General features: G+C 31.3%; 4 protein-coding genes across 5 annotated transcripts; all 4 read left to right on the top strand.

The window, feature by feature from the left end:
* The first annotated feature begins 1373 nt into the window (after positions 1 to 1373).
* On the top strand, positions 1374 to 5234 carry LOC130670550 (uncharacterized). The gene is made up of 5 exons (XM_057473967.1): positions 1374 to 1470; positions 3838 to 3894; positions 4476 to 4765; positions 4835 to 4975; positions 5049 to 5234. The coding sequence occupies exons 1-5, from the start codon at positions 1440 to 1442 to the stop codon at positions 5232 to 5234; spliced, it is 705 nt and encodes a 234-aa protein (XP_057329950.1). The 5' UTR covers positions 1374 to 1439.
* An 83-nt stretch (positions 5235 to 5317) lies between these two features.
* LOC130669437 (uncharacterized) lies at positions 5318 to 8188 on the top strand. Its single transcript, XM_057472353.1, has 5 exons — positions 5318 to 5451; positions 5539 to 5916; positions 6002 to 6324; positions 6405 to 7024; positions 7108 to 8188. Exons 3-5 carry the CDS (start codon positions 6102 to 6104, stop codon positions 8107 to 8109), a joined length of 1845 nt encoding a protein of 614 aa, XP_057328336.1. The 5' UTR covers positions 5318 to 5451; positions 5539 to 5916; positions 6002 to 6101; the 3' UTR covers positions 8110 to 8188.
* Positions 8189 to 8952: 764 nt separating this feature from the next.
* LOC130670548 (uncharacterized) lies at positions 8953 to 14947 on the top strand. Its single transcript, XM_057473966.1, has 9 exons — positions 8953 to 8983; positions 10269 to 10558; positions 10628 to 10768; positions 10842 to 11015; positions 11070 to 11251; positions 11334 to 11711; positions 11789 to 11997; positions 12195 to 12814; positions 13168 to 14947. Exons 1-9 carry the CDS (start codon positions 8953 to 8955, stop codon positions 14155 to 14157), a joined length of 3015 nt encoding a protein of 1004 aa, XP_057329949.1. The 3' UTR covers positions 14158 to 14947.
* Positions 14948 to 15347: 400 nt separating this feature from the next.
* LOC130670035 (uncharacterized) lies at positions 15348 to 23344 on the top strand. Of its 2 annotated transcripts, none has more exons than XM_057473208.1 (11): positions 15348 to 15393; positions 16889 to 16988; positions 18399 to 18440; positions 19591 to 19889; positions 19957 to 20097; positions 20167 to 20340; positions 20431 to 20573; positions 20644 to 21021; positions 21107 to 21435; positions 21520 to 22139; positions 22224 to 23344. In XM_057473208.1, exons 2-11 carry the CDS (start codon positions 16958 to 16960, stop codon positions 23217 to 23219), a joined length of 3153 nt encoding a protein of 1050 aa, XP_057329191.1. In that variant the 5' UTR covers positions 15348 to 15393; positions 16889 to 16957; the 3' UTR covers positions 23220 to 23344. The 2 variants fall into 2 exon arrangements, with proteins under 2 accessions (XP_057329191.1, XP_057329193.1); XM_057473210.1 differs by having other exon boundaries at positions 15384 to 15498.
* Positions 23345 to 23362: the final 18 nt, after the last annotated feature.

Raw genomic sequence — 23362 nt, 5'->3', positions numbered from 1 at the left:
GTTTTATAATATTCTGTATGCTTAAAATATAAATTTTAAATTATGGAATTGCTAAATATTATTATTAATTCATTACATTGATAAGAAAATTATCGATAGTCAAGCTTGATTCATTTTTTAATTATTTTAAATTGTGGGAATTCCAAAAAAAATAAAATTTCGTAAACCTCCACTCTTTAGATATTCTTAATTATAATGATAAAAGCTTCTTATTAAAAAATTGATGACGTTGGTGATTTTTTTTCCTTTGTTTAAATAATATCAAGAAATCTATGAATCTTCCCGGCTCACGTTTCAAAGCATATACTTCGCAATGAAATTAATTGATCAAATTCAATGAATGTTTTTTTCAATCGATAGGAAATTTTCTCAAGAATATGCATTCCAAAATGGCGCATATTTGAAAAATTGCCCGGGTGGTTTTAACTCAGTGTATCTTTTAAGGGCTAATTATTTAATCCAGTCATTTTCATGGGATGATAAAAATAGTAATAACAATAATAATAGTAATATTAATAATAGTTTTTTGTCAAGAGTACAATTTTTCCTTATCATTTCACCCTTTTTCCTCTTCATTAAGTCCATATCCGATTTCGTATCACTGGTAGTGTCAATGGAATTGTCGGGTATACGCCCATAATTTCTTGGAAAAGTTTCCATACAGTTCCTAGATTCGTATGAAAATAAACTCTACATAACATGGTAACCTCTCCCATAATATATGTAAAATATTCCTATAATTTTATGGTAATCGTTCCTATACTACTCTGGTAATACTTACCATACATTATGATAATGGTTACCACAATTTTTAAAATATTCAAAAATCCTTCGTATGATGGTAATTATTACCATACAATCATAGTAATCGTTACCATACTATTACAGTAACCATTACCACAGTTTGTTGTAATGTACGTTATGAAAATTATTACCAGAATATATTTGAAAAATTACCATAGTACTATGGGAACGATTGCCATAATGACATAAGCATTAATACCATCATTTTATAGGAACTATTCCGATATTGTATAGGAATTAAACCCATGTAGATAGGAGTGATTAATATAATTTGAATGGGTGCCATTCCCATAATCGTTATTTGAGGAAAACTCGTTACTATACGAAATAGGAGCCATTCCCATAATATATGGTAAATGTTACCATAAATTTTTCTCCGTGTAAAGTGCTATTTTTTTTATAAAAAATTTATGTTAGATTAATTGTTAAGTTTTTAAGTTGTATTTGTATGCTTATTTATCAACATACACATACACATACATAACAGAGTTCTCTGACGATATTGCTAATAGTTTTATTTATTTGAATTTCATTGGCTTATTTCGGTTCCCTTCTCCTACAATAAAAAAGGAGGTATTCGTGCAAAATGACTATAAAAGCGAACTCGATGATTGCTAAGGCATCAGTCCGTCAAAATGGGTCCTGGCAAAAGCTTCATTGTTACTGGTAAGAAAATCCATTCTTTTTAATGTTGCCGTTGATTTATATTGTTTTTAACTATAGGCTTTAATGAAAAAAAAAAAAAAAAATGCGTGACTTTCAATTAAAACTGAAAAGTCGGTTTTTTAAATTTACTGACAATTTATATACACGGAGAAAAATGCAGGTCAAAATTAAATAATAATTACAATCACAATGGAAAATTTGCTATCTCAAATAAAAATGAAAATCCATAAAAAAAAACTACGATGATTTGTAGAAAGTTAGTTTTTTATTTCAATTATTACTATCTAGATTGTAATTTTCTCTTATCATCCCTGATTAAACAACTGAATTCGATTGAATTAAACAGAATTGAATTTTTAATTCTATATAATTCAGATAAATTCTGTTAATTCGGTACCTGACTTGAAAAAGAATTCTGTCTAATTCGGCCGGAAAACCAGAATTCATCCGACTTGAAACGAATTTAACTTATTCTATTCTGTATAATTTGAAAATAATCCTCGAATTTCTGGTTCTGACTCTGAATTAAACCGAATTAAAACCAATTTAAAAGTTTTAAATCAGTTTTATTCTGTTTAATTCGAAAATAACTCTTGAATTTCTTTTAAATTCTGTCTTACCGAATTTAACAGAATATAACAGAATTGAGCAGAATTAAAATTTTTAATTCGGTTGAATTCAGTTGTTTAATCAGGGATAATAATTACAATACAGCTTCGTTAAGTTTTCGCTTGGAAAAAATCAATATTTACTTATTCATATGAAAATAGCTCAATGTTACAAAAAGTAGGAATTGTTTTCAGAATTATTAAAAGTTACTACATTAGTCGCAATTTTTGTTTCGTAGTTGATGAATAATACATCACCAATGTAATTCTACGTAGGTAAAGTACATTTTAGAATGTCGGTAAGACAAATTGCTACTCCGGGAGATAAAATTACTATTTGAGATTGTAAAAATTACTATCTGGATTGTGAAAATTACTCGCCAGAATACATCTTTCACAAAGCGCGTTAACTAATATTTACTAAGTACAATAGTACAAATTATTGGTACATTATAATTTTTATTTGTCGCTAGTAAATTTTATTTTGAATGTAGTAATTTTTATAATCAATAGAAATTATTATTCTAAATAATGTGTTGTAATTTTTGAGTTTTGTACAAATTTTGATTTTTAACTTCCCGCTAAGAAAATTGAAAATTTTCAAAAATTCGGGAAGTTATTGGTTTCGGTTCGATTTACGAAAATCGAAATTCTATCAGATCTTGATGTTTTGAGGTTCTAGGAAGCTATTCTGACTAATGTCAAGATGATGTCCGAGTGTATGTATGTGTGTATGTACGTACTCACGTATTATTATTATTATTATTATTATTTTTTATTTAATTGGCCATGAAGTCGAAGCTTCTTGCGGCCATCCCTTAGTACAATATAATATAACAATAATATAGTATACATAAGAGTAAAAATAATTACATTATTAAATAATTTAATATAACAATATCATACTCAATCATCACATAAATATAAATTCTAACAGTAATCATAACATTTACCATTAATTTAAACTTAGGAAATATTCATAACAAATATGTAAATATTCTATAACTTTTGAACGGATAAACCGATTTTGATCGTTAAGGTGTCATTCGACGCGGCTTGTTGAATACTATAAGCTATGAAAATTTGAGCTCAATCGGTCAGGTGCGTTCGGAGATATTTCAAAAATAAAATTTTTTCAAAAATGTTTTTTTTTTGGATAACTTTTAATTTGCTCGATGGATCGATTCCAAAATCTAATCAGCTTTAAAACTTTATAAGTCGCGTCGAATGCCACCTCAACCATCGAAATCGGTTGATTCGTTCAAGAGAAACCGTTGACAAAAAAATTAAAATAAAAGTTTTTTTGGTTTTTTTGAAATTTCTCAAAAACGACTCGATAAATAAATTTCAAAATTTGATCAGCTTTCAATCGGTCAATTCGTTTAAGAGATATCGTTGGAGAAAAAATGGTAAAAAACATTTTTTTTCGAAAACAATGGCATCCAAAAGTTTTTTCGAGCTCGAAGCGCTCGAATACGTATTCACAACAATGTTTTTGAGCTGGCCCCCGCAGGGTCAACCGATAGATCGATTTTTTTTTAACATTTCAAGATTACTTCGCGGATTGTAATTTTTTTTTTAAATTTAATAAAAATTGCTTAATTTTTTTCTCCGTGTAGTTTTTAAGATTTTTGAAAATACTGTAATAATAATATTTATGGTAAAGATTTTTTTATTTTTCACTATGCATGTATTTTTGAACAATGTATCATGTCAATACAAATTAAAATGTACTTACTTTATTAATTTTTAAATATAGCGCTGCTTGTGTGTCTCGCTGTTGTAAATGGAAGAAATCTTAAACCAAAATTTTCATGTGAGTATAATCCTTATAATTAATGTTTTACTTCGACGAATGACTGGTATAAAATTTTGAAATTTCTTAACTGAAGTATTAAGGACACGAGTGATTGACAACTTATTTCGAAATAACCTTTTTTAAAGAATGACTAAAATGTATCTTTTCGGTTTTTTTTTGTCCGTATTTCGTAAATGTTTTATTTGGTTTATTGATAGCGCTATTGAATTGAATGAAAACCAAGAACATAAGACAATTGAATAAAACTGCAGGTCAGCTTCATAAGATTTTGACATTTTTTACCATCTGGTATCATATTGAAAAGACAATTGACCTTTAGCTAAGTATTACATCAAACGATTGACGGATTTAGATAATTTCACAGAATTCAAATATTTTAGATTAAAATTTAATCTTGTGAATTTAGAATTTAATCAGACAATCTAATAATGAATTATTAAGAAACAAAAATTTTTCTATCACCGTAAAAATCCTGGCCCGATTATGATTAAATTTTGGTTTTGATATTATTATATATAATATTCATTGTTTGTATTAAAAAGTTAAAACTAATAATCATTATTTAACGCTTGGTACAGCATTACTTCCTCCTGGAGAGACGTTCGTTTATGATTTCTATGCCGATTTCAAGGCAGGAGTGATGGAGTCAACACCATACGCTTCTCAGTATTCACTCAAGGGACATTTTTACATCACTCATCACAGCAGTGAACCAAATATTTATATTGTAGCTCTTAAAAATGCTACCACTGGTCGCCACAATGGTAGAGCTGCACATTTTGAGAAGACTTCATTCTACACGTCCATCCCTGATGTCGCCAAAATTACTCAAGAGCCATTTTTCATTTTTCTCAGTCAATCGGGAACGGTATGATCTTTTTAAATTATATTCAAATAAATAAACATAAAGATGACTTATTTGTTGGATCGTTAACAGCTCAAAGGAGTCAAAGTTTCTAAAGACGAACCGGTCTGGTCTAAAAATATGAAGTTTGCATGGGCTTCAATGTTTCAATTGAATTGGGCGAAAATTTCATTTGAATCACCCGAAAAAACTCAAAGTTTTATAACTTCAGAGGTGAATAACTAAAAATGCGTTCATTTATACTTTCGAAATCAAATTTAATACTTATTTTCGTCTACTTTTTTAGAAAACAATCCACGGAGATTGTCTGACAACCTACGATGTTAATCCCTTGTACCCACGTTTTAACCAGACTAAAACTTGGGTTGTTAATAAATTTTCATCACCAATGGATTGCGCCAAATATAAATCTCATGAATCAGAATTTCTTAATTCTCACACTTGTCCAACTCGTGATGAGGTAAATCAATAAAACTAATTTTTTTCTAAAAGTTAAGAATAAAGAAACAATGAAGATTTACTACAGTGGTTATTATTATTATGTTATAGAAAATATATAACACTGTCAGCAAAAAAAAATTTGAAATTAAGGAAAGAGAGGACGGTAATTTAGTGATAACCAAATTGAACTGTCATGGAGTAGTGAATGTATTCGACTCCACAGCTAAGGCCTTCTATACTCTCAGCAAGTAAGTCACTTTGTAAAGCATTATTTAGGATATAATAGATTATAAAAATTATTCAATGAATTTAATTGATTTTGATTGATCGTGTAGTTCTACTTTCATTTTGAATAAACACGAACCATCAACCGAGTATTCACTCACCGCAACTGGTTTAGAAAATGTAGAATGGACTACTGACTGGAGCTACCAAACACCAAAAACTCATTATGCAGAAAATGCAGCTTTTGATGTTACTAATGAACGTCACGTTGTCAACCAAGCAGATCTAATAACTGAAGTCAAACGCCTATTGAACGTTGCCGCTCATTATATTGAAGAGAGTCCAATTGACGCCAAAGAACCCAACTGGGAGAGTAGCAAAAGCATCATCAGTATCCGCGATCATTTGAACTACGCTGATATTTCAACATTCGAACAAATTTTTGCTGATACTCAAAATGTTGCGACTCATTATGAAAAAATTATCAGGTACATAAATATCTTACACACGGATTACTGCTTGTAAAAGTCGGTTAACGAATACGTTCTATTTTATTTTTTTTCCATTTTTTAGAAGTTTGTTCGTGGGTATTTTACCTCAAGTAGGAACCACCGCAGCAACTCTCTTTACTTGGAATCTCGTAAAGACCAAAAAAGTCACTGATGTTGAGGCGATGGAAATGTTGGCAAAACTTCCATTTAACATTAGAGATCCACCTAAAAAAGTACTGAATGTATTAGAATCCATGCCTACAGAGAGTGAATCTCTCTCTCCACCAGTCCATAAATCTTCCATTCTTGCTTTTTCCACTTTAGTGTTTAGATCATTCAGCAGCGGGCCTGAAGACAATGAAACACACAAGAAATATTTAGACCTTTTCCACGATCGTTTTTCAAGTAAATTGACTAGTGATTATATAAAATGTTTTAAAAATTATATATAATCCATTACACTAATAATTACTTTAAAATAACAGATGCTCCCGACTACGACACGAAAATGACGTATCTCACAGCTATCGAGAACGCTCTAGGAAGAAAAGTGTACGAGCCTTTGGCACGACTTGTCCGTGGCGACATTCGACTTCCTCAATATCCGAACCAAATCCGTTTGATGGCATTAAGGGCAATTGCAAGACCCGCTTCAACTAATTACAATCTTGTTTACGAATTGTACTGGCCTATTATGTCTGACTATACTCTTCCTACAAGCCTCCGTATAACGGCTTACACCTATCTTATTAAGAACGCAAAAACGATGGGTGACGTGCTCCGCCTTTACTGGTTTATGGTCTACGAAAAGAGTGAGCATTTGTACAACTACCACTTCACAACAGCTAAAGGAATTGCAAGTTCATCTGACCCTTGTAACCCACAACTGAAAGAATTCGTCAAGAAAATTTTACGTTTCACCCGAGTTCATGCACCAGTGCCCTATGATCTTTCAGCTAGCTACAATACTGAAACAATTGACGAAACCGGAAATGGATTTAGAATTAAATTATCTGTAATTCGTAATGAAGAAAATAGTTTACCTACAGATCTTTACTTAGAGCAAGCATTCGTGAAAGGACATAGAGTAGTCAGCGATTGGACTGTAAGTTAAATTTTTGCATTGATATCAATAATATTTGATTTTTTAACAGCGCGTAATAATCTATTTCGTCGAATTTCTTCCAGGTTTACTTACATCTAGGAGGCATGGACGATCTTTTGACGTTATTTACAAGTAACATTTTGAAAAGTACTGAAACTATCAAGCAAACCTTCATTTTCGATGTCGTTAAAGGATTGTCAAGTGCTTTGTCTTCGTTGAACGATTCTCACGTAGACGTGGTACTCTCTCACAGAGGGCAAGTCGTCCTGACTTATCATGCCAATAATCAGTCATGGTTGAATTTGAACAATAACATTGATAAAATAATGAAAACATTCACAACTCCCTCAACTGCTCCAGTGTCAACCGATGCAAATGAAGTCGATTCCTATCATGTATTCTGGCATGAGTTGTCTCAAAGTCATTTCGTAAGTGACATGGGATTACCGGTTGTTTTCACAAGACAATCACCAGCTTCTTACGCACTAAAAATAAAGAAAACTCCGACCAATGATAGTAAATCGTTAGAATCACAAATCGTGGCTAAATTTTCGATGGTTCATGAGGTCTCTGCATCTATTTACTGTCCATTAGTTGACGTTTGGCACACTGTTGATCAAACATCAGTTGTTGCTTCTAACATTTCCTTTAAATTTCACGTAAATGTAAACCCTGCTTATGAATTATTGAGAAATATTTATCCAAGATACTGGGATATCAACTTTACAGAAGGTAATATGTTGCTTTACAACAAGTATACTGTTTCTATCAAAGATTATAATACTAACAAGTTAACGAGGGATTGTTCAACTTGTGATCGTGTGGAAGTTGTTACTAACAATATTGATACCATCAATAAATCGAATTCTGTGAACGTCTTGAGCGATGGATTGTTTTACGAGATAACATCATTCAATTGTGACAGTCAATCAGGTGTCACAACAGCAAGCAAGAAATGGTTGGAATCGGGTAAAAATTTTGAAAGCTTCAATTTTGGCAGTTTCCCGATTACACCAGAACTCCAAAACTGTGGAAATTATATAAAAATTAAACCATCGACTAATACGACCTTTATTGCGCTTTAAGTACCACATCAGCTGTTGCAGAATATATGTACTACAAAAGTCATATATTCGATAAATGATATGATTATTGAATATGTTGATAAATAATTTTTTCACTTTATTATTTTCTGTCATTTTTATGTATGACAAATGTCAATTATGATTTAATATAATTAAATCCTCTTTATTCATCAACTATCGATACTTTTTTTAAAAATACCTTCATTTCTTTACTATAAGTACTAAGTTAATACTAATAATAGCTATGAAACTATTTTAATTAATTAATTTTGTCATAATTTTAAATCGTGGCTGCTCGAGCAAGTGCACTATATTAGAAGTGCAATCAAATAAATCACAAGCATATGGGAAAAATTTTATAATAAAACTAATGGAAAAATTTTCATCATCAATTCTAAAAGTATTGTTGACATTATTTTTTGTCACTACCTTAGAGTCAATCAGTTTACAGGGTCTGCTCGGTGTAAATTGACGGTGTTAAATTTTTTGATGTAAAATATCAAGCCGTGTAGTTTTAACACGGTATGAGTTTTTACTTTCACACCGCCCGATATTATTATCTGAAATAATTGTTTATCTGTTTATTCTCAAGAGTGATAAAAATTGTTATAAAAAACTTTCCATCGAAATAATAAAAAAATTATTAAGTTTTATTTATATACCTAGTTATCAACGTCGCAAGTATACTAGAGTTCTACCTGACATTATCGTTATTACTTTTTTTCAACTGTCATAAGTTATTTTCGGATCCCCTTTCCAAAGAAAAAAATAAATAAATAAAGACATACGTGTAGCGATTATAAAAATTGAGTTCGATGATGGCTAAGACATTAGTCCGTTACGATGTGTCCTAATAGAAATTTTATTACTACTGGTAAGTGAATCCACATTGTAAATAATTTTAGTGAAAAAATGACCCCCGAGAACTTTACATGGACGTGTATTGCAAAGTATGTAAATTATCCACCTGTGTAATTTTAACTCGGTGTAATCTACTTTTTTTACCCCATTCCGTGTTACTGGTTATAATTTTGATTAATGAGCAATAAATAAATGATCATTGAACATTTTTAACTACTTCATTAATAACTGTATTAATTTTATTTAGATATTTAACAGTATTCTGAACATTTCAATATGTTTTAGACTATTTTTCTTGACGCAAAATTATCATAAATTACGCATTTACGGGCTTGACGGTGTAAAAATTTTTAATTCGCACCGCCTAAATTTAACATGAAATTTGGTGTAATTTTCACACCGAAATTTTTACACTACAGCGAGTCGAAAAATTTTGTACAGTGCATCTTTTTTAATGTCATCGCTAAATTGTATAGCTTTTAAAATTTTTTATGAGAAATCTACCATCCATTTTAGCTGCCAGATAACAATTTTAAGTGAACGTTCTCATGAAAAAATATTGACTCACAATTTAAACTGGAAAACCCAAGTTTTTTTTACTGACAATTTATATAGTTTTTATGATTTTTGTAAATATACTATAATAAGAATAATTATGATAAAAATTTTTATTTTTTTGACTGCGTATGCATTTTTAAGCAATGTATTGTATCTATATAATTTTAAAGTGACTTATTTAGTTTCTTATTTTTTTAATATAGCGCTGCTTGCGTACCTCGCTATTGCAAGTGGAAGGAATATAGAAACAAAATTCACGTGTGAGTATAATCCTTAAAATAAACTTTTTTTTTTTTCGACAATTACCTTGTATAAAATTTTATAATTAATTATCTATACCAGCTTTAGAACTTTCTGTAACTAAAGAGTTTTAAAAAAAAATTCTCTTCATATTTTATGCATTTAAGCTACGAGTCAACAACAAACATTATCAATTAGTGCGTATAAGCGTATAAAAACTAATTCGTTTTGATTCTTCAGAATAATCACGTCTGATTTTAAATCACGTAGATCAAATCTGATTGTTTTTTCTCTTACTTACTCTTGAGATAGAAAATTTAATTATTCCAAAATTATTAGATTTGATTCAAATAATTTTGAATTTTCATGAAATGCTGATAAACTAATTTCGATAGGGATCACGAAACTAATTAAATTTGATCAGTATTTCATCTTTGCTGGTGTGAAAAGTAAAAATTAAAAACGAAAAACTAATAATCATTATTTGACGTTTGGTACAGCATTATTTCCTCCTGGAAAGACGTTAGTTTATGATTACAATGGCGATGTCAAGGCAGGGGTGATGGAGTCAACACCATACGCTTCTCAATATTCAATCAAGGGATATTTTCACATTACTTATCACAGCAGTGAACCAAATATTTATATTGTAGCTCTTAAAAATGCTACCACTGGTCGTCACAATCGTAAAGCTGCACATTTTGAGAAGACTTCATTCTACACGCCCATCCCTGATACCGCCAAAGTTATTGAAGACCCATTTCTCATTTTCCTCAATGAATCGGGAGAGGTATGGTCTCCTTGAATAATATTCAAATGAATAAACATAAAGATGACTTATTTGTTGGATCGTTAACAGCTCAAAGGAGTCAAAGTTTCTAAACACGAACCGGTCTGGTCTAAAAACATGAAGTTTGCATGGGCTTCAATGCTTCAATTGAATCTGGCGAATGCTTCATTTGAATCGCCCGAAAAAACTCAAAGTTATATAGCTTCAGAGGTAAATTACTAAAAATGCGTTCATGTATACTTTCCAAATTAAATTTAATACTTATTTTCGTCTACATTCTTAGAAAACAATCCACGGAGATTGTCTGACAACCTATGATATTAATCCCATGTACCCAAGTTTTAACGAGACTAAAACTTGGGTTGTTACCAAATTTTCATCACCAATAGAATGCAGCAAATTCAAAATTCATATACTCGACTATATTACTACTCATAAGTGTGAATTTCCTGCAGAGGTAAATCAATAAAATTAATTTTTATCTAAAAGTTAAGAGTAAAAAAAAAAACAGAGATTCACGGCAATGCTTTTTATTGTTGTGTCACAGAAAATATTGAACACTGTTAGCAGAAATGTCTATGAAATTAGAAAAGGAGATGATAATAATCTTGTGCTAGCCAAATTTCGTTGTCATGGAGTAACTTATTATTTTCTATCTCATAATGAAATTGATGCCTTCTATATGTTTACCAAGTATGATGCAGACCAATATTTTGGATATAATATATTACAAAAATTATAAGACTAATCTAATTGATTGTGGTTGCTTATACAGTTCTACTTTCGTTTTGAAAAAAATCGTACCATCAACCGAGTTTTCATGGACCGCAGCTAATTTTGACAATGTACCATTCATTACTGACTGGAGCTACCAAACACTAACAACTCATTATGCAGAAAACGCAGCTTTTGATGACACTAATGGCCGTCACGTTGTCAATCAAACTGCTTTGATGACTAAAATCAAACAGCTCTTGAACGATGCTGCTAATTATCTTGACGAGAGTTCAATTGGCGTCAAAGAATTCAACTGGCAAAGTAGCAAAAGCATTATCAATATACGCGAGCATTTGAGCTATGCCAAAATTTCATCGTACGAACAAATTTTTGCTGAAATTAAAAATGCTACAACTCATTATGAAAACCTTATCAAGTAATGAATATCTTGAATATGGATTATCTTTTATGAAAGCTAATCAACTAGACCGATCTATTTTTTGTCTTTTTCAGACGTTTGTTTTTGAGTCTTATACCTCAAGTAGGAACTACCACGGCAAGTGTCTTTACTTGGAATCTTATAAAGAACAAAAATGTCACTGATGTTGAGGCATTAGAAATGTTGGCAAAACTTCCATTTAACATTAGATATCCTTCTGAAAAACTACTGAATCAATTAGAACCCATGATCACAGGGAATGAAACTCTCTCTCCACAAGTCCGTAAATCTTTGATTCTCACTTTTTCCACTCTAGTGTATAGGACATTCAGCAAAGTGCCTGTGAATGAAGACAATGAAACCCTCAATAAATATTTGAACTTTTTCTACGATCGCCTTTTAAGTAAATTTACTAGTGATTATTTAAAATATTATTAAAATTTAAATTGATTACCACTAATAATCTTTTCAAAATGACAGATGATCCCGAATACGAAATGCAATTTGCGTATATCTCAGCTATGAAGAACGTCCGAGTAGGAAAAATTTACGAGCTTTTGGCACGACTTGTCCGTGGCGACATTCGACTTCCTCAATATCCAAACCATATCCGTTTAATGGCCATGTGGGCAATTGCCGAATCTGTTTCAACAAAGTACAATCTTGTTTACGAATTGTACTGGCCTATTATGTCTGATTATAATCTTCCTATAAACCTCCGTATAACGGCTTATGAATATCTCATTAAATTCGCAAAATCGATGACTGATGTGTTCCGTATTCACTGGTTTATGGTTTACGAGAAAAGTGAGCATTTGTACAACTTCCACTTTACAACAATCAATGGCCTTGCAAATTCATTTGACCCATGTAACTTGAAACTGAAAGAATACGCCACAGAAATATTACGTTACACCGGAGTTCATGAACCAGTGTCCTATGATCTCTCGGCTAACTACATGATTGAAACAGTAGACGAAAGCGGAAATGGACTCAGAACTAAGGTTTCTATAAGCCGCGATGAACGCAATCGCGGATCTATTATTATATACATAAAGAACGTAGTTATCGATGGTCGTGAAGAAATCAGCAACTGGGCTGTAAGTTGAATTTTAATTAATGGTACACTGTAAAAAATTTTTTGTCTCGGTGTTAAAAATACACCAAATATCGCGTTAAATCTGGATGGAACGAATTAAAAATTTTGACACCATTAAGCGTGTCAATGTGTAATTTATGATAATTTTGGGTTAAGAAAAATAATCATAAAAATATTGAAATGTTCAAAATACTGTTTAATTTTTTTTTAATTCTGGAACTCCGAGTGACGGAGTTTATTCGGATTCAAATAAAATTCATAATCATTCCGGATTCACTCCCAATTTTTCACAGTGAAACAATAAGTTTATTTTTAAATAAACATTTATAATCTAATTTACAAAATTTTTTTCAGGTTTACTTACATCTAGGAGGCATGGAAAATCTATTGAATTTATTCGAAGGTAACACTTTACGATTTACAGACACTATTCAACGAACCTCGGTTTTCGATGCTATCAAAAAAGTCACAACTGCCATATCATCGCTGAAAGATTTCCATATGGACCTAGTTCTGCTTTACAGAGGACAAGCAGTATTTTGTAGTAACTACAATTATTTGTCATGGTTCAAATTGACCAGTGACATGGATAAAATAATGAATGCATATGACACTCCATTGAACAACTCAGTGCTAAATGACGGAAATAAAATAGATTCTTATCATGTGTTTAGCAACATGGTCGAACATGATTTGCCTAATGATTTGGGAATACCGATTGTTTTTGAAAGTCAATCGTCAGCTGTTTACGCATTGCAAGCACAGAAAAACCAGAGCATTGGTAGTAACAATGATACTTCACCAATAGAATCAATAATCGATCCTAAAGTTTGGTTTACCTACGTCGATTCTGTATCTACTTACAATCCAATAGCTGATGCTTGGCACTCTGTCGAAAAATTATCAGTTTTTAATGCTAACGTTTCCCTTGTCTTGAACCCAAATGTAAATCCTGTTATTGAATTTTTGAAACATGTTTATCTAAGATACTGGGATATGAAACTTACCGGAGCTAATATAATGATGTACAATAAGAATATCGTTTCTATTAAAGATTTTAACACTAATATTCCATCGAGTGAAATCTCAACTTATAATAATGAAAAAGCTGTTACTGAAGAAATTAATACCATCAACAATTCAACTGAATTTAACATTCCGTACAATGGATTAATGTACCAGATAACGGCATTTGATTGCGATAGTCAGTTTGATGTAACAATAATCGAGAAATGGCTAAAAACGAGTGAATTTCTTGAAAACTACGATCTTTCAAAGTTTCCGATGTCACCCTCCATCAAAGATTGCGGTAATGCGATCAAGATTTCACCAATTCTACAATAATCCTCATTGCGATATTAATACCGTATATCTACAGTAAAAAAAAATAAACTTTTGTAAAAACAATATCTTCTTAAGTAGTAAATCAATCAAAATTATCACACTATCAATTCCATATTTAAGTTGAAAAAGAAGTTTGTTGACGGAAGAAAATCGAAATTTATTGGCAGTACTCGAAAACAAAGATCAGCATATCTCAAGCTGAGTTCAGATTTCTTAGATTAAGAAAATAATTTTGAATGTAGTCATTAAATTTTTGCACTAAAAATATTTAGATTAAAAATTTCTTATAAGAAGAAAATACAATATTTCTAAAAGTTATTTTTTCTCTCAATATATGTAATGTATCTTCGATTATTAAATTAGAGATACTCATGCCGAAGAATACGCCGCTAACTGGCTAGAGTCAGCCTCATAAAATTTTATATTAAAATACAATTCTTTCTGATTGCTCAAACGAGTGGTTTAATATAAATTGAAACATTCAATTTTATATTAAAACACTGAATTTTAAGTAGAATGAGCGGAGTATATTCCTACACGCGCATTTAATTATTCCGTATACACGCCCACATAGCAATCTTGTTCAAGGTTCGAGCAATCCTGGTCTCAAGTTCGATAGACGTTAGTGTCTTTTGTCACCTATGAGTCTTGCTGCAGATACTTGTGGCTAGATTTCAATAGCAGGTCTAGTGCAAGCCTTACACAAGAAATTCGTGCCAAATTATAACTCAATTCTGGAGGAAGACTATAGTTGAAAATAGTTGCGTATGGCTTGCTCAAGATCTGCTCAAATCTCAAAATTGACCTTGAGCCTTGAGCCTTGAGCAGATCTTGAGCAAGCCATGCGTAAGTACTTGCCGTAAGTTACTAATGCAAGAAATGCGCGAGAAACTTTTCAACTGCACTGTATATAAAATATCTTCAATATTCTTGTGTCCAATGCCTTGAGCAAGTCATGCCCAGTCGTGATGACGATTTCTTGCTATATATTCTGCGCAAGACCCATACGTAGAAAAAGACACTAGTGACTAGAGGTTTTACTCAAGGCACTGGCACCAGAATCTTGCTCAAACATGTGTTACTTAGGACATGCGTAGATCAAAACAACGTCAGCTGAACTTTATGACCTTATATATCTCTATTAATTGATACGACATAACACCAACGATAACTTTTTTTCGTTGAGTTAAGATTTTTCAAGTGAATAGTAATAACCAAAGTGTTCAATTTTATAAAGTATAAATCTATTTTAATAATAATAAAGTTAATTATTTTTGTAACTCTGACTGCATGACACTCACTGTAGACATTTACCGGCGTTTTTCTTCGTGCATTCATTACGTAAACTATTGAATACATCTATACCGATTTCACATCATGTATAAGATACTATTTTAGCATTACCAATATTTTTCTCATTATAATATTGATTTTAATAATATAAATGTTTAATTAATCATTAGTAATAACTGTAGAATTTTTTCGATTCAACAATAAAATGTAATTGGATTTCAAATTGAAATTGATAAAATTAATTGGCCTTTCAATAAGTTAGTGGTTTAACAATTCTATAATTTCTTCATTTATAACTATAACTCTAAAATTGTGCTTTAATGATTTACAAAAATATGATACTTAATAATAATAACATGAATACATGGGTTGTATCTTTACCAATAAGGAAGTTTACTTGATGAAAAAAAAATATTTCATCCGCTAGCATATTAAAACGAAGTTATCTGAGTTCATTCATTTTATGATTATTAGAAGTTTTACGAAACCTATGTTTGTGTAGTAGATAAATACAGTGGTATGTCATAAAAAACGCACATTTATAGATAAAATCATATTTGCCGGTGAGATCATCATTTGAACGAAAAATACAACAACAGCTTTTTCAATTATACTTATGATTTTTTTTTTACTAATAGATCACTTAAAAAATTAAGTCGATTGATAATAAAAAAAATTTCATCCAATGAATTATTGATTCTAAATTGATTGTTTTTAATTTTTAGTATTTAGTCATGCAATCGAAAACAAATTTGTTTTTAATTATTTACAATAATTAAAAATTGAAAGCATTGAACAGCATTGAATTTAGACAATAAAGATAAAACTGTTTTTAAACTAGAAGCACGATTTCAAAGTTCTGTAATTAACAATATATCGAAAAAACAAGTATAATTGCAGTTTAATGGAATTATGGGTAATTAATGAAGACCTATACTTATATGCCTCTATTTTATTTAATTGTTTACAAAGATTATTATATTTCAATGTCATATACTAAAATTCTTTCATTTAATGTCTTTTATCAATATTAATTCATTTAATCTGCTGCAATTAAAACAATTTTATTAAAATTGTAAATCATTTTTCGCATATTTTTGGTTGGTGATTTTTTTAGTCAAATCAATTTCTATAACTTAATAATCTGGTTCATGATAAATATGATGTTGAGAAAACGGTTGACCCTGTGGGCCAGTCCCCAAACTTCGCTCTGTTTTTGAGCCCCGCGGTTTTCGAAAATCGAACCAAAACCAAAAACTTTCCTTTCTTCTAAAATTTTCAAGTTTTCTTAGCAGGAAGTTAAGAGAAAAGCCATACTTGATTATAAATAATATTTTCGTGATTATTTATTCTAAAAAACATTTTTTTGCCCCTCCATAAAACTTATCATTATGATTCTTTATTCCTTATAATGTATTTTGCCCCTCCATTAAATTAGAAGTGAACAGACACGTTAAGAGTCACTATAAAAATCGAACTAGGTAAGGCTTTAGCATCAATTGTCATAATGATTGTTGACCAATTTATCATCACAGCAGGTAAGTCAAGAAACATTAATATATATAGGGGAAGGGGGGCAAAAGGGGGTTAGGGTAGGCAAAACGGGGTACCCTCAAAATTTGATAAAAAAAAATTTTATATTTTAAATGTTTTTTAAACATTCCAAAATCACTTCTGTAAATATAATTAAGCGTTACTTTGAATTTTTTTTTGGTAAACTTTTTCAAAAATCAATTGTGAGTTGAAAAATATTAATGACGTTTGTTTTATGATAAAAACTATTCAAAATTTTTTTTCTTCTTTTGTATCCAATAAACATGTGAAATATAATTTTTCTTCATGTAAATTACTTACAAAAAAATTCAACTTAATCAAATTCGTTTAAAATCCAGAAATTTTATTTTTTTACCTTTTTTAGGGGGTACCCCACTTTGTCCGCAGAAATGAAAATTTTTTTTTTTCAGCGGTAACTGAAAATTTCTTCTATTTACTTGGAATATCATTAAAAAAAAAAAATATTTAGCGTATTTGAGTCCTCGAAAACTTGGTATTTCCTTAAGTACCCCCTTTTGCCCCTCCCTCCCCTAATGAGTAATGCTTTGTAAAAGAATGTAATAAAAAATAATTTATTCCGCTAAACTGACAGTGTCTATATTAACTATATTTATTGTAATATTTTATTTATTATTTTTTTAAATTATATACTGTGATGAAAAGAAAAAAAAAAAAACAAATTCCTGATAGTTTCAAATATAACATAATTTTTTTTTATAATTTTAATTTTAATTGTTTTTCTAGTGTATAGCCCCGATTACGGTCTTTTACACTTTTTGCCTTTATATCGCAACTGCTTTACTTTTTCCTGCTTTTCATTATGCGGCTGTGGCCCGACTTGTGCGTATACTGTACTGTATCATTACGGTGATATCCTACCCCCCCCCCCCCCCCCCCCCACCTTGGCTGTGAGATTACAGAGGCAAGGAAAAGCACTATGGAGGGTAGAGGTATCTCTACCCTCCATAGAAAGCACAGAGAAAACCATTGCCAGTACAGTTCGTTTTGGGTGAGGCTCTAGTGATCGATAAAATTCCCATTTTACCGATTACTAGCTCCTCATCTCGCGCCTAACGGTCGGGGACCTCCGATCGAGCTCAACGCGTGGCTAAGCAGTCACCCAACCAAGTAGCGATCATGCTCGATGCTGCTTAACTTGGGTTATCGCCCAAACGACTCGAAAACCGATCGGCTGCCTCTACACCCCTAATTTTTTTTTTTTTATAATAAATCTTTTAATTTTTCCTGGAAAATTTATTGCCGAAGTTAACATTCAGAGAATACTTTCAGAAATACATAAATTTAATTTAAAAGCACATTAAATTGAAGATGTAGATTATAAGGCTAGCCCAAAACTAACTTCCTGACAATTAATTTAGTATTTTTGAATTTAGTCTTTTTAGTCTCTCTGGAAGTTGCGAATGGAGAAATTTTATGTAAGTACAATATTTATTTATGTATTTATTTTTTTCTGTAGAAAATAATTTTAGCATAAAATTTGAATACTTATTCATTTTCTGATTGAATGAAGAAATTAAATACACTGTGAAAAATTTACGGAGTGAACGTGGATTAAATCTGGAGAAAATGCGAAGCGGATGACTGTGTATTTTATTTAATCTCTTTGGAGTGAAGTTCACTCCGAATTGGAATTTACTTCAACGTTAAAACTCCGAATCGGAGTAAATGCAGATTGAAATAATATTCAGATCACTCCACTGAAAAAACAAACTGTCTATTTACTCTGTATTCTGTTGCACTTGGGCAGATTGGCGGGTCTCAATAAATTTTTATTACGGCGGTCGATTATTTATCAAATTTAGTTCATGAATTATTTGATGAAAAAATCAAAGAAGTGAATATTCTTAGCGTAACTACTTAATTATTAATAAACTTTTTTGTTGGCGGTAATGTAGATTCACACACTGTAAAAAGAGCGGTGTTAAAAATGGTTTCATTTTAACTCCGCCCGGTGTAAAAATGAAATTACACCGGTGTAGGAGGAGTAATACAGCGGTGTTAAAAATACCGGTGTAAAAGCGGAGTAATACTGGTGTAAAAGCGGGGTAACAGGTGTAAAAGCAGAGTAATACCAATGTAAAAGCGGAGTAATACCGGTGTAAAAGCTGGGTGAACTGCGTCCGCTTGGAGTATTAACTTTAAAGATTATAAAACACAAAAAACGTCAGTTCTTTATGAAAATTAATAAAGAATATTATTTATTAACAAGTACAGTGATCGAGTAAGTAAAAATATTCACAAAGTAAAATATTTTAACACCGGTAAAGAATATCTACACCAGCGGCGGCGTTATTTCAACACCGGTCTAGAATTTTTACACCGGTGGCGGCGTTATTTTGACACCGCTTTCGGGGGTAAATTTAACACCGATAATTTTAACACCTACACCGCTTGGACTTACCCCGGTGATTTTTTACAGTGCATGCATAGATTAGCATTGCTTTGAAAACAAATAAAAACTATATTGTTTCACAATCAGTTTATAAATTTAGATTAAAAATAACATTTGATGAATTCCGTAAAGAAAAATTCATTAGTAATAATATCATTCTTTGTATGGTTTAGCATTATTTCCTGATGAGAATAAGACGATTGTTTTTGATTACTATGGCGATGTAAAGGCAGGATTATCGTCACCAGCATATGCCTCTCAATTCTCAATGAAAGGAAAATTTCACATCACTCGTTATGTCAGTGATATAAATCTTGAAAATGCTTACATTTTAACTCTTAAAAATGCCACTGCTGGTTTGCAAAATGGAAAAGCTGAGTATTTCGAACATACTAAGTTCTTCACGGCTCTTCAGGAAGCCGCTAAAATCATCGAAGAACCATTTCTTGTTATTTTCAAACAATCGGGAGAGGTATGGTCTCATTATAATTTATGTAGATGACCAAAAATAATTATCTCACCTGTTGGACTTTTTACAGCTCACAGGTGTCAAGTTTTCAGAGCACGAATCGGTTTGGTCTAAAAACATAAAATTTGCATGGGCTTCAATGTTTCAACTGAATCTAAATAATCTTTCACTTGAATTACCAATAAAGACTTACGCTTACACAACTCGAGAGGTAAATAACGTTAGAAGTTTTTATGGTTTTCAAATCTGATTTAATGTTTTATGTGGTCTCCATTGTTAGAAAACTTTACACGGAGAATGCTCAACCAGCTATGACATTAATGCCAAGTACCCAGGATTTAATGAGACTCAAACTTTGGTTGTTACCAAATTTGCATCACCAATGGATTGCGGCCAATTTAACACTAAAGTGTTTGACTATGTCGAAACCGAGATGTGTAGTGGACACAAAAAAGTATATGAAGAAGAACAAATGATTCTCTAATAATTACTTATTACTGAATAAGAGTTTGTTTTGTAAAAATTAATTTTTATAATTTTGTAGGAAGTAATAGACATTTCTAGCCGAAAAGTCTATGAAATTGAGAAAAAAGGAGCAACTCTATCGTTACAGAAAGTTATCGCTCATGGAGGAATTCATTATGATCCTGACTCTATTAGATCTAATACTTTTTTTGTTCTGAGCAAGTAAGTTTAGACATCGCTAAAAATAATCAATGTATTTCTGCGCTCGTTAATGTTTTTTTTTTCTTACTAGTGCTAGTTTTGTTTTGGAAAAAGTTGTACCGTCAACTGAGTTTCCATGGACCGCGGCCAATTTTGACAATGCAGCATTGATTACTGACTGGAGCTACCAAACACCAAAAACTCATTATGCACAAAATGCAGATTTCGATGTTACTAATGGCCGTCACGTAGTTAATCAAACAACTCTGATAAATGAAGTCAAACAACTCTTGAACGATGCCATTAATTATCTGGAAGAAAATCCAATTGAAGCCAAAGAACCCAACTGGCAACTAAGCAAAAGCGTCATCAGAATCCGCGAGCATTTGAGTTACGCCGAAATTTCATCATATGAAAAAATCTTTGCCGAAATCGAGAATCCTACGACTCATCATGAAAAAGTTATCAAGTAAATAAATATCTTACACACGGATTATCTTTTATAAAAGTTAGTTAACTGATACATTTCTTTTTGTTTCTTTTCCATTTTTTAGGAATTTGTTTGTGGGTATTGTATCTCAAGTAGGAACCATCGCAGCAACTCGCTTTTCTTGGGATCTTATAAAGAGTCAGAAAGTCAGTGATAGTGAGGCAACAGAAATGTTGGCAAAACTTCCATTCAACATTAGAGATCCATCTGAAAAAGTTTTGAAAGAATTACACTCTTGGATTGAAAAAAGTGAAACTCTCTCTCCACAAGTCCGTAAATCCTGCATCCTTGCTATTTCAACTTTAGTGCACAGAACATTCAACAATGGATTGCCGAATGAAAACAATGAAACACTCAAGAATTATTTAAATTTCTTCTACAATCGTCTTATTCGTATGTTTTTTTCTATAAATTTTTTTAAAAATTATTATGAATTAATGTAACGATTCCGAATGTCTCTTCCTATTTATATTATAGATGAGCCGACTTACGAATTTCAGCTCATTTGGCTTTCAGCCATTCATAACATTGAAGTAGGTAAAATATACGAACTTTTAGCTCCAATAATTCGTGGCGATTTATTACTACCAGAGAAACCCGATTTCTTCCGTTTATTGGCAATATGGGCCAGCAGGAAATCTTTTTCTACAAATCGTGATCAAGCTTATAGTCTTCTTTGGCCCTTAATGACTGACTGTACTATTTCTTTAAAAGTCCGACTTGCGGCTTATGAAACTCTCCTTTATCAAGCAACTTCAGTAGCTGACATAGAACGTATACAGTTTTTCATGATGAATGAAAAGAACAAGCATTTCTACCACTACCATTTTACAACTATGAAGAGTATCGTAAATTTAAAATCCTCGTGTTCTTCAAAATTACGAACCCTAGTAAATACAGTATGGAATACCACTCAAGTTCGACAATCATTATCTTATGGTCACTCATCTTTCTCTATCTTTGATGAACTAGATAAAAACGGTGATGGTTATAAGATCAAGGCTGCTCAGATTCACAATGAAATTACTAATGTCCCCGAAATTATTTACGCACAGGCAACTATGTTCGAAGCTCAAGAAGTAGTAAGTGACTGGGCTGTAAGTATTATTTTTACTCCAATAATTTATAAACATTTAATTTTTGAAAAATTTTCTCTACTTAGTTTTCAAAACTATTTTCAGGTCGCTCTTAATTTTGGAAGCAAAAATGATTCGTTTATGAGTTTGAAAAACAATTTTCTGGAAATTATCACCGGAGCCGTTAATGAGGGTTCTATAGTTGACTTGATCCATAAATTCGCGACCTCTATTGAATCAATTGAAAACTTATACTTCGATATTATTATAACTTACAGAGGACAAATTGTCATGTCTAATCATTATAATCAGTGGTCGTTGTCTGATTTAATTAATGATATTGTTAGATTAATTCCAACTCATGTTACTTCGTCAAATACTCCAATTTTAAATCACCACAATTTATACCATGTATTTTACAAAAACACGTTCGAAAAGCATTTGGTCAGTGATTTGGGATTTCCGATTGTATTGAGAGATCTTTCTCCTGCTGTTTACTATTTAGAGGTGAAAAATAATTTACAGACAGACAATACGGCAATAAAAATACAAGTTGATGCTAAGCGTTCGTCAACTCGCGTGTACTCTGCATCTATTTATAATCCAATCCTTGATACTTGGCACTCTGTTGACCAGTCATCAGTTGCCAATGCTAACATTTCTTTCCAATTCGACGAAACTTTGAAACCTACAATTCAATTCATGAGATTAATTTACTCAAGATACTGGAATCTAAAAATGACTGAAGCCAACCTGCTGTATTATAGTAAGAATATTGTTTCTATTGAAGATTATCATACTGATACTTTAAAAAAAGTGTGTTCGACTTGTAATGCTGAAGAAATTTTGATTGGGAAAAATCCCTATCACAATTATTCAAACAAATTCACAAATAAAGGCAGACAGTATGAGGTAACATCATTTAATTGTAAAGATGTATCAAACGAGACGGCAGACCATGACTGGATTTCGACATGGACTAAAAACTACGATAAAATGGCCGTAATTTCAGCACCAATCAAAGATTGTGGTAAACTCATTACGGTTAAACCTGCGATTGATATCAATACTGCGGCAGAGCTGCCCAAATCAATTGTATAATATATTACATTGTTTTTATATATTACAATAGAATCGATGTATTTGGCTAATGATTTTAGAATAATGTTTTAACTATATATTTGTTAATTTTTTTTATAATTTTCATGCAAAAATATGTATATGACATGAACATATTATTTCAA

Source organism: Microplitis mediator, chromosome 6 (assembly GCF_029852145.1).
Source record: "Microplitis mediator isolate UGA2020A chromosome 6, iyMicMedi2.1, whole genome shotgun sequence".
NCBI lineage: Eukaryota > Metazoa > Arthropoda > Insecta > Hymenoptera > Braconidae > Microplitis > Microplitis mediator.
The sequence above is the reverse complement of the archived record's forward strand: the minus strand, read 5'-3'. Positions and strand labels throughout refer to the sequence as shown.

What these genes read in the sequence shown, in the direction of transcription:
- LOC130670550 (XM_057473967.1), top strand. Translation starts at nt 1,440, where the DNA reads ATGGGTCCTGGCAAAAGCTTCATTGTTACTG. An exon ending in TCTTAAACCAAAATTTTCAT is followed by an intron (nt 3,895 to 4,475) that starts GTGAGTATAATC and finishes CGCTTGGTACAG; the next exon opens with CATTACTTCCTCCTGGAGAG. An exon ending in TTCTCAGTCAATCGGGAACG is followed by an intron (nt 4,766 to 4,834) that starts GTATGATCTTTT and finishes GATCGTTAACAG; the next exon opens with CTCAAAGGAGTCAAAGTTTC.
- LOC130669437 (XM_057472353.1), top strand. Translation starts at nt 6,102, where the DNA reads ATGGAAATGTTGGCAAAACTTCCATTTAACATTAGAGATCCACCTAAA. An exon ending in TTTCCACGATCGTTTTTCAA is followed by an intron (nt 6,325 to 6,404) that starts GTAAATTGACTA and finishes TTAAAATAACAG; the next exon opens with ATGCTCCCGACTACGACACG. An exon ending in GAGTAGTCAGCGATTGGACT is followed by an intron (nt 7,025 to 7,107) that starts GTAAGTTAAATT and finishes AATTTCTTCCAG; the next exon opens with GTTTACTTACATCTAGGAGG.
- LOC130670548 (XM_057473966.1), top strand. Translation starts at nt 8,953, where the DNA reads ATGTGTCCTAATAGAAATTTTATTACTACTG. An exon ending in TAGAAATTTTATTACTACTG is followed by an intron (nt 8,984 to 10,268) that starts GTAAGTGAATCC and finishes CGTTTGGTACAG; the next exon opens with CATTATTTCCTCCTGGAAAG. An exon ending in AGTGTGAATTTCCTGCAGAG is followed by an intron (nt 11,016 to 11,069) that starts GTAAATCAATAA and finishes AAAAAAAAACAG; the next exon opens with AGATTCACGGCAATGCTTTT.
- LOC130670035 (XM_057473208.1), top strand. Translation starts at nt 16,958, where the DNA reads ATGATTGTTGACCAATTTATCATCACAGCAG. An exon ending in TGTGTAGTGGACACAAAAAA is followed by an intron (nt 20,341 to 20,430) that starts GTATATGAAGAA and finishes ATAATTTTGTAG; the next exon opens with GAAGTAATAGACATTTCTAG. An exon ending in CTTCTACAATCGTCTTATTC is followed by an intron (nt 21,436 to 21,519) that starts GTATGTTTTTTT and finishes TTTATATTATAG; the next exon opens with ATGAGCCGACTTACGAATTT.